The sequence below is a fragment of the Syngnathus typhle genome, linkage group LG3, assembly GCF_033458585.1.
Source record: "Syngnathus typhle isolate RoL2023-S1 ecotype Sweden linkage group LG3, RoL_Styp_1.0, whole genome shotgun sequence".
Lineage (NCBI taxonomy): Eukaryota > Metazoa > Chordata > Actinopteri > Syngnathiformes > Syngnathidae > Syngnathus > Syngnathus typhle.
Window position 1 is genome coordinate 4,338,037 of NC_083740.1, and position 14,117 is coordinate 4,352,153.

A 14,117-nucleotide genomic window follows, 5' to 3' on the forward strand; every position below is an offset into this window, starting at 1 on the left:
AAGATGGCAATCAAAGTGAGTGAGGTGAAGAATACAAACGTGATAGATACACATAAAACAAAAATTATGATGTAACTGTTATTTTGTTTTCGTTCATTTTGCAGGTGTACCTAATAAAGTGTCCAGTGGTGTTTCTTGTTCTGAGAGTAAGGCAAAGTTGTCAAAGTGTAATGTAAAGGTAATACGGAGTTTATGTTTTGCAAAATGTCATTCTTATTGTGTGAGTGTGAGTGTGAGTGTGAGTGTGAGTGTGAGTGTGAGTGTGAGTGTGAGTGTGTGAGTCGGAGAGAGAGATGTCAAAGGTCTCATGTATGAGTAGATGAAGGTCAAAGGTATCAGTGTTATCACTATGATAGAAGTTACAGGTCATCATGTCATCATATAAATATAGATTGATAAGTGACACTGCCACACCTTTGATTATGTTCCATGTAAATTTTAGAAAAAGTGGTTCACATTAGGGCACTTTCCTCAAATGTACTACCGTTTTTTTCCATGTATAATGCGCCCCCATGTATAATACGCACCCTAAAAATGGCATGTTGATGTTGGAAAAAAGCCTGTACCCATGTATAATACGCACCCAAATTTTGACTCCTACTTAAGTCCGTAAACGTAAAATTATTTCAGGAAAAAGATCCTCTTTGGGAACAACCGGATGTTTTTCTGCCGGTCAGTATCACTGCGCATGCGCTAGCAAACTCAATAGCGAAGAAATGTTTCGGATTTGTGTAGGGTACATTGTGACAGCAAACGAGCAGGTGATCGAGCAAGTGTCTGATACGAGAGCATTGTGTTCGTATGGAGCGTGTTTGAAGTGAACAGCAGAGAAGAAAACGCATCTGTAATGGTGGCCTCCGTATGATATCCAGATAAAAAAAAAAAGTACCCATGTATAATGCGCACCCCAGATTTTAGGACAATAAATTAGTTAAATTTTGCGCATTATACATGGGAAAAAACGGTACTGTTTTCCTGCTAAGAAACGATGTCCAATGAGAAACGGCCGTGGGGTGGTACTTACCTGAGAAAGTGTGAGCTTTACACAGCCACATCATCGCTGAGATCGAAGAGCAGATAAGCGTGCTTGAAAAGGAGACACGCTGACGACACTCTCTTGCTTTGCTGCAGAGTCACAACCCCCTAAGCCACTTTTGCTCACCACCTGTTTTCACCCTCAGCGCCACCAGCACCATGACTTTCAACGGCAACTGGAAAGTGGAGCGCAATGACAACTATGACAAGTTTATGGAACAAATGGGTAGGTAAGCACACTGAAGGATAGACTGGAAATGTTTTAATTCCTTAATTCTGATGAACACTTGGGCCGACTACACTACTGTATTTTAATTTTGGATAATATGGTGGCACTTGGAGAGCAAAATATGTTTTCAAGTTGTACTTTGTGTATAATGTTTGCTTATCATCGGTAATCTCAAATCTACGTGAATATGAATGCTAGAGTAAATATTTGTGCAAGAATGCAAAGTGAACTCACCTGCAACAGTCCGGCTTGTATGTTCCAAAAAATATATATATTACGTCACTAACATTTGGTGCACGGATTGTCAGGTATCAATATGGTGAAGAGGAAGCTGGCCTCCCACGACAATCTGAAAATAACCATCGAGCAGAACGGAGACAAGTTCCACGTGAAGGAGAGCAGCAATTTCCGCACCCTGGAAATCGACTTCACCCTGGGGGTCAACTTCGATTACAGCCTGGCTGACGGCACTGAAGTATCTGTGAGTAAACAAACGGGGCATCAAATGCTCCAGAGGACGTCGACATTACTGCTCCGAAGCGATCATTTGGGACTTTGAACTTTGGAGGCTGCAAGATTTAAGTTGTTTGCAGAACAATGTAAACTCCAACACAAAGCAAGGAGCTTTATTTTAAGGCATAGATGCCTTAATTGTCAATCATTGACACGAGTTGAAAAAAGTTTCTCGGACATTCCCAAGAAAGGTCCACAAGAATTGGAGTTTTTATTTTATTTTATTTTTTTACAATAATTAGTTAATTGTAATTGATGGAATAAAGACGATAAGAAAAAAAGTTTCTAACTGTAAGAATAATGTTTGTTAACTTCGGTTTCAGGGCTCGTGGGCACTGGAGGGCGAAACGCTGAAGGGCACCTTCACCAGGAAAGACAATGGCAAGCCGCTGATAACCACAAGAATTGTGCAAGGAGATGAGCTCATACAGGTGAGGAACTTTAAACACACACACGTACACACTATCTATTATTTTTGTCTTCTGCCCACAGAGCTACAGCTATGATGGCATTGATGCTAAAAGAATTTTCAAGCGGGCTTAGGTTTGAGAAATCTTCTGAGGAGGTTACAGACAATATTGTATGACCTGCATACCCTGCACTGTTTGTCAGACGTCCTCCTGAAAATGTTTTAATTGCAGTGGATTCTGACTTTGCTGTCATAATTACATCCTTATTTTTGGTGTTTAATTTTAAAGGTAGATCAAAACGTCTCACAAACTAGTTTTTATTGAGCCATAAAAAAAATTAAGCTCTTGTTTTTGTAGTCTGTTCTTTAAGTTAAGGTGATATGTAAAGATGATCTGTTTAGAAAGAAAATACTTTTGGTCTTGCTTTTCCAAAATTGATAAAGAAAGACACGGAAAAAGTGACCCATTTTCAGAGTGATACAATAATTTATTCAACAGTAATAAATAAAAAATAAATATATATTATCTACAAAAATATAAAGTGCAGACAGATTCTGGACGTTGTTTTCCCAAAACGGCGATGCTACTCGCACAAAGATGTGATCCATATGTACTACACCCATCCATCACAAGGCAGCATCGGCCGCTACTACAAAGAACCACGACCGCACAAATATAATACACAATTTTTGTGTATAGGGATGAAAAATGAACGTGTGTACATCACCTCCAAACGTTTTCAATACAATCGGATGTACCGTATATCCTCAAATAATGGTTGTTAGAGCCAAATCATTTAAAAAAATAATTTTGATGAATATATTTGGGGCTTAATAAGTCAGAGGAATGATTAGTAGTAATTTTGTTTTTAATTTGTAAAGTTTGTTGATGAGTTATGATTTAAGTACGCTGATTTGATTGGTTTGTGGAATTCTATTAGAATAAAAAAAAAACGGAAGTGCACGGACAGAATGTTTTTAGACCTTGTGAAATCGACGATGTTTGATCAAGTCAATTCACCGTGAACCTCTTCACGAGTTGTATCAAAATGACACTCGGAAAGCAAACTTAAGCGAACGATCCGGAAACGCAAGAACCATAAAGTCCGTCAAACTTTATGCGGAAAGCCAACTACGACGCGCATGCAAAGCCGATCGTGGAAAGGAATTAACAGAGACGTTCAAGAATGAAAGAAAACAAAAGGAAACTCAACTGGTCTGTGAGTATTGCGAAATCATGACTGGAATGCATTGGATAAGGATACGAGTCAGAAAATCTAAGGCTGCCCGCCCAAAGAATTGGTTTAATTAATGAAATACGTGAAATAAATTCTGCTACTACAATGGCTCTAATAAATGGCGTGTCCCAATTTATTGCTTCCTTAAAATAAAATAAAAAAATAAATAAAACTAGTAAAGAAGAATATAGATTTTTTTTTAAAATCACAATAAGGTTGGAAATATTCTTGAAAAAAGACATTTTATGCACTGCTCTTTGCTCAAATAAATGGGGTGTCCCAATTCATTGCTTCCTCAAAAATAAATCAATAAAATTAGTTTAGTAGAATATAGATTTTTTTTTTATCACAATAAGGCTGGAAATATTCTTGAAAAAGAGGTTTCATGCTGCTAGAACAATCAGATAGCTTCAACTAGTATGGGACAATAGATACACGCGCAAACAATTAGCATCTATGCAATTTAGTAATGGCTCTCTGAACACAATCTGTCAAGATGCATATACTGATTTATTTTGAGATGCTTCATTAAAAAAAAAAAAAAAAAAGGCCACTGGTTGAGGAAATACGGTAATGATGCGGCAATGATGTCATGTGGATGCTGTGAAATGACGTCTTAAAATATCTCCGCTTCCCCCTAATGTGATTGGCTAGGAAGGACAAGCGCTCTCGAAAACATACGGCTGGATAAATAATTTCCACCATTATCCAGCCGTACGTTTCTGCCCTACGTAATAGGGGAAGAAAACTTCTGACATCACATCCCGCGTCACCACTTCACACCAACAAACATGGTGTCACTCGTAAAAATGTCAAGGCACTCGTGATGCAACGGAAGACACGCTTAGTGTAAAATACAAGAAAGTGTAATCCAATTCTGTACACAAAGGAGGGAAAAACATCATGAAGGTGCTACATCATTATCGGTGTGTCTAACGATGGCTCTAATAATCCACTAAAACAGCACAAAGGGAACAATCGACCCATTAGTAGAAGCACACCAGCACAATCGGCTCGTATGTCAAGTGTCTTGCCCAAGGACACAAGCGCACACGATTTAGAGTTAGAATCCGACCCAAGTGTACCTAATGATGCGTTCGATGAGTGTACATATTGTTTTTACATACGTTCTGGGAGGCTACAGATGTAACAAAATTTTTACAAATGTCAAAATAACCTTATCAGCTTAATGCATAGTATAAGTCCGGAAAAGTCCATTATTTGCTTCATACGGTCATATTTACAATAGATGCATAAGTATAAACGAGAGACTGAGAACATTCAAGTGATTTAAAAAAAAAAAATGAATTGAAATTACAAACAGCAATCGGATTAGTACGTTTGAATAAATATTAGATAGTTTATGTTGTTTGGGACTTTTTTCATGCGCATGCTTCTGCTGTAACAGGCAAAATAGTAAGACTTGGTAAAGGCCACATGCACATTTGGAGAATTTGGGGACACTGGGATTTTTATCTCCCCGCATGACATCGGATTGGCGTATGAATTTCATTGGTGTTATTTAGCAAACGTCTTCACACCAAAAACATAAGAAAGTATAATTGAATATGTGAGGATCAGGAGAACAATGGAAAAAAAAAAAAAAGTTGCATCGTTTGTGGGCTGCTGGCATGCAACTTATTTGTACATAGCCCCAACATGGAGGCTTTGAAATCTATTTTTAATCGCTAAAATCGTTATTGACACATCGGCATGATCGTCCGTCACTCATTAACGCAGGCAGGTCATTAAAAGAAGCGATAAAGTGGCGCCATTTTGGACGAAGCGATAAGGGGGAGTGACACAATGTGACCGGTCAATGTCGTAAAAACTGCGATAGTGTCGACTTTGCAATTGACCGCCGGATCCGAGATAACATTAAACCTGACAACATATCTCACGATGGATTGATTTATTTTTAGCATTCTCAACTGTTAAATGTGAGTCCCTCCCCCCGTATATAACGGGAAAAAGTGTGTGCTTACTGCTCTTTGCTGACCTTGTTTTGTGTGTATCCCACTTAAGGTCAGTGTGTATTTGAGCTCAATAACATCCGCACCAACTTGTTGCCAAGTCCAATATTGTGACACCCTCTGACGCTTTCGAGCAGCACATTTTCATTCCCTGCAGGTGTGACAACATGGTGTCCCGACACTTTTGTCCACGTCGTTTATATCCACCCCTGTAAACTCTTTGGCATTCATTTTCAATCTCATATGACTGCACAGTAAATGCATGTAAACCAAAAAAATAATAATACAGGTCGACTTATAAAAAGCCTCGTTCATCCAAACCTTTGGTTGTCACTGGGTTCCATTTTGCGGTAGGTTTATTGCTCGTATTGCCTAAAAAGAACATAAATGAAGGCATGTCAACCATCACACTCATTTGTAGGATTGCAGTGATGCCTTGAAGTTCCAAAAGTTTCATCATTTGGGATTCCACTGATTCTAGAAAAAGAAATCACACAAAAGTTCCGCCGCAAAGGACTACAAGAATATATAATTGTGAGTACTGTGATAGCGACTGTCTAAATGTGTTGCTTCACCACTTGTGTTCTAATAGAGTGTGTTGTCATTAGCATTAAACTAGCCGACTGAAAGCTACACTATGTGTTTTATGTTTAGTTTGAAAGTTACTTGGCATAAAACAGCTTTTTTGAGAGAACACCTGTGATTGGTCAGAACTCTGGTTCCAGTTTCCCCATGAGGACCAATGCCGTAGCAAATAGATGGAAGGGACATTTTATTTTGAAAAGTAATGTAAGTTCAGATGTCCAAAGTGGATCGCGGCGGAACTTCAAGGTACCACTGTAGAATGGGAGTGTCGGAAAGGACTTACTTGATTCAGGTTTGGCTTTGGACGCATCTTGCGTGTCAGTCGAGAGGCTGTGCGAGGCGGCGTCCCTGCGCTCAGACGGGCCCGCGGCTCGCGGCACCGTGGCCGACAGCAGCAGAGGCCTCTGGTTGTGGTACTTGAGGCGGTACGTTTCCGTCATGCAGTTGTCCACGTTGAAGTAGGTGGTGAGAGAAACCTCCTGAGTGCTGGGGGCCCGCTCCGCTCGGCACCCCGCCACGGGTCTGTCATCGCTCTCGCACGACGACGGCGTGCTCCTCTCCGGGTCGGAGCCCGACTTGGAACTGGCGTCCGAGAACGTCCGCAGGCCGGAGATATCGGGTTTCCTGTGACGAGGGCTTGCCTGGAAGGGTTCTTGAAGCGTCCTGGGCCGGAAAGCGGCGTCGCTCGGTTCGTCCTGATGAGGCGACAGCCGCTGGCCGGGTCGAAGGTGAGGCGAGGCCGAACCCGGCGCTCCGAGCTGCCGCTGGGGGTCGTTGCCGGGAGAGTGGCGATACGCCGGGGGGACGTGAGGACACTGCGGGTCGGACGCGGCGGCGTCGCCGGAGCGGCAAGAGTCTCTGTCCTCGGGCTCGGAGAGGGCGAGGTCGTCTGAGCTGTTCCACTCGGAGCTGCTGGTCTTGGTGATGTGCCTCGAGGCCGAGCACTCCCCCGCGTGGCCTCGACCGCTTGTCAGCTCCTGCTGCTCACTCTGCCTGTCATCCGCAGCCAGGCACTCCCGCTCGCAAGGTTTTCTGCAAGTACTGGACGACGTGTACTTGCATTTACGCCTGCACAACAGTCACAAACAATGACATCATTGTATCAATTAAGAGAGGATGGCATGAGAATTCACACGCCACTGGGCCCCTTTTCAGTTCTCTTGTTTGAAAAAGGGAATGCTAAATTCTTTATAACGACCTGGATGATAAACAACCCACACAAGTTTAGGAGAGTGTCAATTTGCAAAAGAAATACCTTGAACCCGGGCTGCATTTAAGATGTGAATGTGAAACCTGCTCGTGATTCTTTCCCTGAGATTTAGCCTGATGTTTGCCTGCAACAGAGGAGAGACAATGCATCATATTTCCATCCATCCACGAAAGGACAGATTGGATGGATGGGGAAAGATAAATAGCTAATGTCGAAGCTCATCCCTAACACAAGACTGACACAAGGTGGCAGCATCAGCAAGGTGTCAGTCTCATTTGCACACAGCTGGATGCTAACGTCAGAACCGGGCATGCGTGGCGGCGAATTCCAAGCCGTTTTAAAAAAAAAAAAATAGATGTGTTATTTATTTATTTTCCCCCCCCTGGCAGTTGCCCCGCAGGATAAAAGCTATTGCTCGGCGTCACCGAAAGATATTTGCGACGGAGCCAGCGGCTGCGTCCAGATGTGCTTTCTGCATGAGCTCAGTGGGATTATCATCAGATTAAAGGATGCTGGGTGAAGAGGTTAGAGAAAGACAGTCCAAGATGAGATGCCAACCTCATTTCGTTTACAGAGACTAAACATCATTGGAAGCGCAAGATATCACCTCACCACTTTGTTGCTGCAGATAATCCATCCATTACCTGAGCATTTTATCCTAGTGAAAAAAAAAATCCCTCAGACTACAAGACTGAACTACTACTGCTGACTGCGTGCGCATTTATTCCAACTTTATGGGCACTAAAGAATTTTATGGTGCCAGGAAAAGATGAGGAGGCCTTGGAACGAAATACTCGGAACGTACCATTGTGTGACGGTGAGGACGGCACGCTGGATTTTGCATCGCCTGCCTTTGGGTGAAGATGGCTGAAAGCAAAAAGAACAATTCATGGAGACATTGAGGCCAAACATTGAAATATTGTTTCCTTTTGAGTGACCTTGAATCGATGTCATCATAAGTGAAGAAAGCGATGCTATTTTTGGCTCATGCTGAGATCAATTACGCTTCTAAAAAGAAGACTTCAATGTGATATGAAAAGAAAACAGTTTTCTCCACCCAATCAAATTTCCAGTTAGGAGCTGACAAACAACAACGAAGCCAACGAATAGAAACCGAAAGATTTTAAGTAGGCTACCAGTAACACACTAAAATATCAAATTGTATGATTTGTTTTGAATCCATCCATCATTATAAAATCGTCCCATATTTGTCAATGATCAATATTTGCTTCAAACGGTTTTCTGACCTTTGGAACTGTGTTTCCGTGGCCGACCTCTGCTCTTTAACCGCAAACCCGTCGACGCCCGGCGAGTCAGGATTGGTGGATCCGCTGCTGAGCCGGTCGCTGCTCTCGTATCCCGACTCGGTTCTCTGTATGGTCCAGGTGTCGCTCCGCAGCAGCGTCTTGGCGCCCCCCGTCAACCTTCCGCCCCTCTGCTGCGTGGCCCTGCTGTCCGACTCCACCGAGCTGTGGCTCTCCGTCTCGTGACGCTGCTCGTCCTCGTAAATGGTCATCAGACACTTCTGCTTGCGATCATCCCTGGTTCGCGCGTACTCCCGACTTTGTTCCGTCTTGGCGCGTCGAGGGCTGTCGTGTTGCTGTTGACGACGTTGCTCCAGCTCGTTGAGTACAGTGTCCACGTTTAGCACCTCGCGGACGGGTCTCCAAATGGATTTACACTTATTCCGACTTCCTCCGCTCCCGCCGTTTTCCCATTGATCCCGGGAGCTGTCCTGATCGGAGCGACTGGGCGAGAGATGGCTCTTCCTGCCGGCTTGCGTGGGTCGGGACTGCCCGCGGGCTTCCTGGGAGGGTCTGCCCGAATAACTGGCTGACTTGTCCATGCGGGGGTAGTAGCTTTTATATTTTTGCTCCCTCGGGCCATTTTCAGGAGGAGACGAGGATCTTGTGTGGGTCATGTCTACGGAACACATTTAAAGTATCATTGGTATTTTTAATTAGCCCAACTTTTGACGTTCTGGGAGATGACCAGGTTGCTCTTAGACGAAGCAATTAAAAGACTAGTTATTTTTCCATGATATGTCATCATGCTATACCTTTGGGTTGTGATGCATCAATTCTTGTGTGCCCTCTGTCCTTTTTTGTGGTTTCACCGACTCTCTGAAAAGTTTCCATAAAAGCTTCCTGGAATCTGCTTGGACTGCCAAGGGGATTTTTTACTGAAAAGGAAAAAAGAGGCCGATGAGCGGCGGCACAACGGTCCACTTCATGATATTAATATTACTCGACCCAAAGTATGTTTTTGTTACCCTACTTAGCGTGATACTTATCGAACTATGATTTTGAACACACATTTGTTTGCTGCCAAACAATAAAGCAGGATGACATCGGTGAGCATCTGCTGCATGTGGAAATAGATCAAGCGAGTCGAAAAAAGGGCCTTTAAAAAAAAAACTTCCATCATATCCCTAAATGAGAGCAGCACACAATACAACACACTCACCTCCTTCCTTTGTGCTGCGCGGAATGATTGCATAATGCAGGAGCCTCATTAGCAAAGTGAAAAATGCAAGAGCATCATTAACTCTGCTAAATGTACTGACAAGTTCACCAACGTGCCTGTGGTGTTTTTTTGTCTCCCCGGCGCAGCATGCACAACAACAGTTATATAAACTTCAAGTACTAATGTTTTATCCCTCTCATATAGTCTGATGCTAACTAGAAAAAGATATTATCTAGACTCAATATTGGGCAGGTATACTTCAAAATGTCCCATGCCAGTCAAAGCATCCAGCAAAACAAATCCACGGGAACTGGCACGACTCCATTGTCAAAACAAACGAGCGGTGAAATAAAGCTTGGCCAAACGTGAAATGTCCACGCAGCGGGCTGAGACTAGTGAAAGCGCATGAGGAGTACGCCACAGGAGCAAGGATTAGGCAGGAAGGCGTGGGTGGTAATCTGCGTGCGACAGAGGCATCATCCTCATGTCAAGTTCAAACCGGCGCACATTAACCCAAATCCTGAACACAGCCACAACTCCCCGTTTGGAAGGTCCCATCAGAATTTTCTTCAGTGATGCTTTCAAATCATGATTTGGATTTAATTCATTAGAATTGCTCTCTCACTGTTGTCAAGATAAATGGGAATACAAATCTTTTTTTTTTTTTTTAATCGGCATGCATTAGGACTGGCCGATTATGGAAGGGGAAAATAAGAATATGTGCGTTTGAATATTGTGATATTACCTATGTGTTTGTACACTATGTATGGATATTCATTATTTGAAGGAATAAAACTCCTGGAAGCTAATGCTAATGTTTCATTAGCATATCGATAGGATTTTTTATTGCTTTAGCATTAGGCCGAGTTCTAATTTAGAACTGATTTTTTTTTTTAGCTAACCATGTTTTGTATTTACACAATATTTATTTAGCTAACCACAATTTGTATTTACACAACCTAAAATAACATCAAATAGGATAATTTGACAATCATTTACAAAGTGTCGGTCTTACCTGACGTCTCACCGTTGACTTGACCTTTGTATCGAGGACACATGGTGGTCTGCCTCGGCGCATCCTCGTTAGATACCGGCGTCCCCTCAGGATTAGTGTAAAACAGAAGAAGTGGTTGAAAATGTCCCCTGACGCATTTAGAAGTCACATCTTTCCATTTAGAGCCAATCTGGGAATAAGAACACTTGGCTTTAAGAGCAATTAACTCACTCTAGCTAAAACACACAGCACCGGCTCTCACCTCTTTTACAGTGGCGTCATCAAAAAACATCCATTTGGAAGATTTGGTGTGATAGGCAAAGGCTGAATAGTGTTTGCTGGAGAAACAAATCATTCCCACCAAATGGAGCTCGCTCCGTTTGGCGTTTTCATCCGTGACGCGGTTGAAAAGCTAAATAAAGACAAACATTTAAAATATTTGAAAAGTACCGTATTTTCCGCACTATAAGGCGCACCTAGTCTTATATTCAGGCGGGCCTTATAATCTGGTGCGCCTTATAGTGCGGAAAATACGGTACTTATGCTAAATATAGTAGCATCTTTCTGTTCTCCCTTCAGTCCGTTTGCTGGCATACTTTCGAAACAACTTACTCCACACAAATTCAATCGTGGGCCAAGCGAGCGGATGACATCGTCCGTCAAATCGGATTGCTCAGCGTCCCAAACGAATCCGATGGTGACAATCTCCGGACAGTTCATGAGTACCCGACGGATCTTGATGCTTTGACCGCAGTCTCTCTGAAAGTGATGGTCACAAGAAATGTGAGAGGAATATTAAAATCTTACAAAACAAAGTCAACAGCCAGGACATTAATAGCAGTTCCGAAGGGGCGGGGCATCTTTCCCCACTAAAACAATGGAAGACGACAGCAGCAGCAACAAATAGAGATGAGAGAGAAAACAAAGGCTAAGCCCTGACTGCTATTTATATCCTAACACCAGCACTGGCACAATTTCCTTTAACTGTATAGAGAGGAGCATTCGTTCTTAAAAGTTCACTCATTCACCATAGCGTGAAATGTGATAAGAGGAGGAAGTGAATTAGCGGTTGTAATTGGCGCCATTTTGTTGCAAAAGAAATTGGAGTAAAATAACATACGGGGCAGCTACGTAGGTCGCCTGTGTTGTTTGCCGCCTGCAGCAATTCTCCAAACATGTCCGACCTGAGACGCTCGGCCTTCGCCATTGTGCGATCCATCTGTTGGCTGTGCAAAAAAAATAAGTGTACATTACAGGCAGAAGATTAATGACAATGAAATGTGTCGTAATAATAAAAACAATATGAGATAAATCTCTTCTTTTACTGGGTTTAAGAAGATAAACCACAAAAAGCGTTGAATTGATGGAGAGAAAAATTGCTAATAAACATGAAAAATGTATGGGTGTTGGGTGTCATTGGTTATAATAAATCAAGTACCCACCATAGAGCAGTCGTCGAAACGTAGTGTACCAACTCTGTGAAAGGGTGGGGGTCCGACGACGCCCCGCAGCACCGACACACAAACTGAAAAGAAATATTTACAGTCAAACATTTTGAGAGCAATCGGGGCAATGGGTTACGTACCTGCTCGTAAAGCATCATGGCAAATTTCTGGTGGGTGATGCAAGATTTGGACGAGCAGGACTCGGTGGCCGTGTCTGAGACGATGTGCAGATGAATTCGCTCGAGGATATTCTCCTAAAGTATCAAATGAGGTCAAATTTAGCTTTTTCTTTCCTACTCATGATAGGATTCTTCAAAGGCATGGAAATGTAATCTAATAGATAGCGACTGTTTTATTATCATTTAAATGCAGCGAAATAAAGCACAGAGGTTGTTATGGGATAAAATCGACTTCCTGTTAAGTGATTGGTCGCCTGTCAGTTGACTTTGTTCCATATTTGAGAATTTAATCGTCAACATACAAAGCACTCGGCAGCGTCGTCCATGAGGCCGAGTTGGAAGCGTTGCTCGTCTTTGAAGGTTTCAGCGAGGGCGTTACGCAAACTGTCTGAGGGTAGCACGCGCTCACGACTTTGCTGGAACTGGCTGAATATGCTCTAGGGAACAAAAAACTAATTCAGTCAGATTAAAAAAAACTTGACTTCAAAATGCAAAGTAATTGAGCCGAACCTTCAATGCACAGAAAATGCAGGAATCACCCAGACAAAAGTGCCCTGAGAGGTGCCTCAGACTTCTTCTGAAAATGTCGAGCTGCCAAAGCACCTGGAAAGCATGACCAAGTACTCTCATTCACTTTCAATTGTAAATATCACAGGAGTTTGGTGACTTTTTCAAAAGTCAAATATTATTTTTTCCCTTAATTATTCATTTCATTCTAAGCAACAATATTTTACCATGGTCAAATCTTCATCTTATGCCTTTGACTTTGTTGGCACATTCTTTTTGTCCTCAAATCTAAACAACTAATGATTTTTTAATTTTTTTTTAAATCTAGTGATAAGTAATCTAGAACACACACACACAGCATACACTCCCCTCCATGAAAAATGGGTCAGACAGGATGATGAATAAATTAATGTGAATGCAATATTTGGACTGATGATGTGGTGCAATGTTTACCGAAAATCAAATTAATTTTAGTCCTCATTTATTTTCCTTTCCTCTGAATCTTGAATGATCATTCTATATGTATTGATTATTATACGTGACCATAATATTTGATAAATAATTGAATATATATCTATATATTGTGAATAAAACGAAACAATTACCGACCAATCACAGGCAAGGTGTAAAATGACAGGCATGTACACCAGCCAATCATTGAAGCAAACAATTAAACATTCGACCAATGACGATACAGTATGGCTGTGCGTGACGGCAGGAGCTTTTGAAAAGTTAAAAATGAGACACATGAGAAGAAAGGAAAGAAAAAGAATTGCTCTTTTGTACCTATGTTAGATGACGGTAGGAAAAAAAGAGCTCAAAATAAACAACTAACTAGCTACAGCCAGCAAAGTAGCTATCTTAAAACCAGCTAAGCTAAAGCCAGTAAACAAGCTAGGTTGTTGCTTTTCCAAGGAGCAAAAAAGAAATAAATGAGCTCACCTGAACAGCACTGTTCAAGAAGCAGCTATTTTGCCCAGGTTCATTCAGGAGGCCTTTGGTGAGCGCCAGAGATAACATGCTGCCTGGCTGGTAGGACTTCTTTAGGCCTCCTCCGCCAGGCTTCTTAAACATCTTCACCCATGCCATAGAGTTAGATCCTGCAGCTGAAAACACACAACCTCTTATAAAGGTAAGAAACAACCAAATTATTTCGAAAAGACCACTGCTGTTTGAAACCAAGATGGCCGCCGAATGTATTTTTCACCATAGCAGTCCGTATTGTGCGAGTGAACACACATAGCACACTCGGAAGGATTATTATTATCATGACTGCACGGCACCATAAGTAGAAGTGGATATACTTTGTATTTCATGTTGGACACTGTTTACTT

The 14,117-nt window shown here is 42.1% G+C and overlaps 2 protein-coding genes across 2 annotated transcripts; one reads left to right on the forward strand and one right to left on the reverse strand.

The window, feature by feature from the left end:
- The first annotated feature begins 1,032 nt into the window (after positions 1 to 1,032).
- Positions 1,033 to 2,535, forward strand: fabp2 (fatty acid binding protein 2, intestinal). Its single transcript, XM_061273543.1, has 4 exons — positions 1,033 to 1,261; positions 1,573 to 1,745; positions 2,101 to 2,208; positions 2,270 to 2,535. Exons 1-4 carry the CDS (start codon positions 1,195 to 1,197, stop codon positions 2,318 to 2,320), a joined length of 399 nt encoding a protein of 132 aa, XP_061129527.1. The 5' UTR covers positions 1,033 to 1,194; the 3' UTR covers positions 2,321 to 2,535.
- Positions 2,536 to 4,274: 1,739 nt separating this feature from the next.
- usp53b (ubiquitin specific peptidase 53b) lies at positions 4,275 to 13,889 on the reverse strand. Its single transcript, XM_061273501.1, has 15 exons — positions 13,726 to 13,889; positions 12,787 to 12,879; positions 12,579 to 12,713; positions 12,238 to 12,351; positions 12,095 to 12,177; positions 11,773 to 11,878; positions 11,265 to 11,411; positions 10,915 to 11,064; positions 10,674 to 10,842; positions 9,252 to 9,374; positions 8,440 to 9,115; positions 7,998 to 8,059; positions 7,238 to 7,316; positions 6,266 to 7,050; positions 4,275 to 5,769 (listed from the first exon to the last, which is right to left on the reverse strand). The coding sequence occupies exons 1-15, from the start codon at positions 13,870 to 13,872 to the stop codon at positions 5,693 to 5,695; spliced, it is 2,946 nt and encodes a 981-aa protein (XP_061129485.1). The 5' UTR covers positions 13,873 to 13,889; the 3' UTR covers positions 4,275 to 5,692.
- Positions 13,890 to 14,117: the final 228 nt, after the last annotated feature.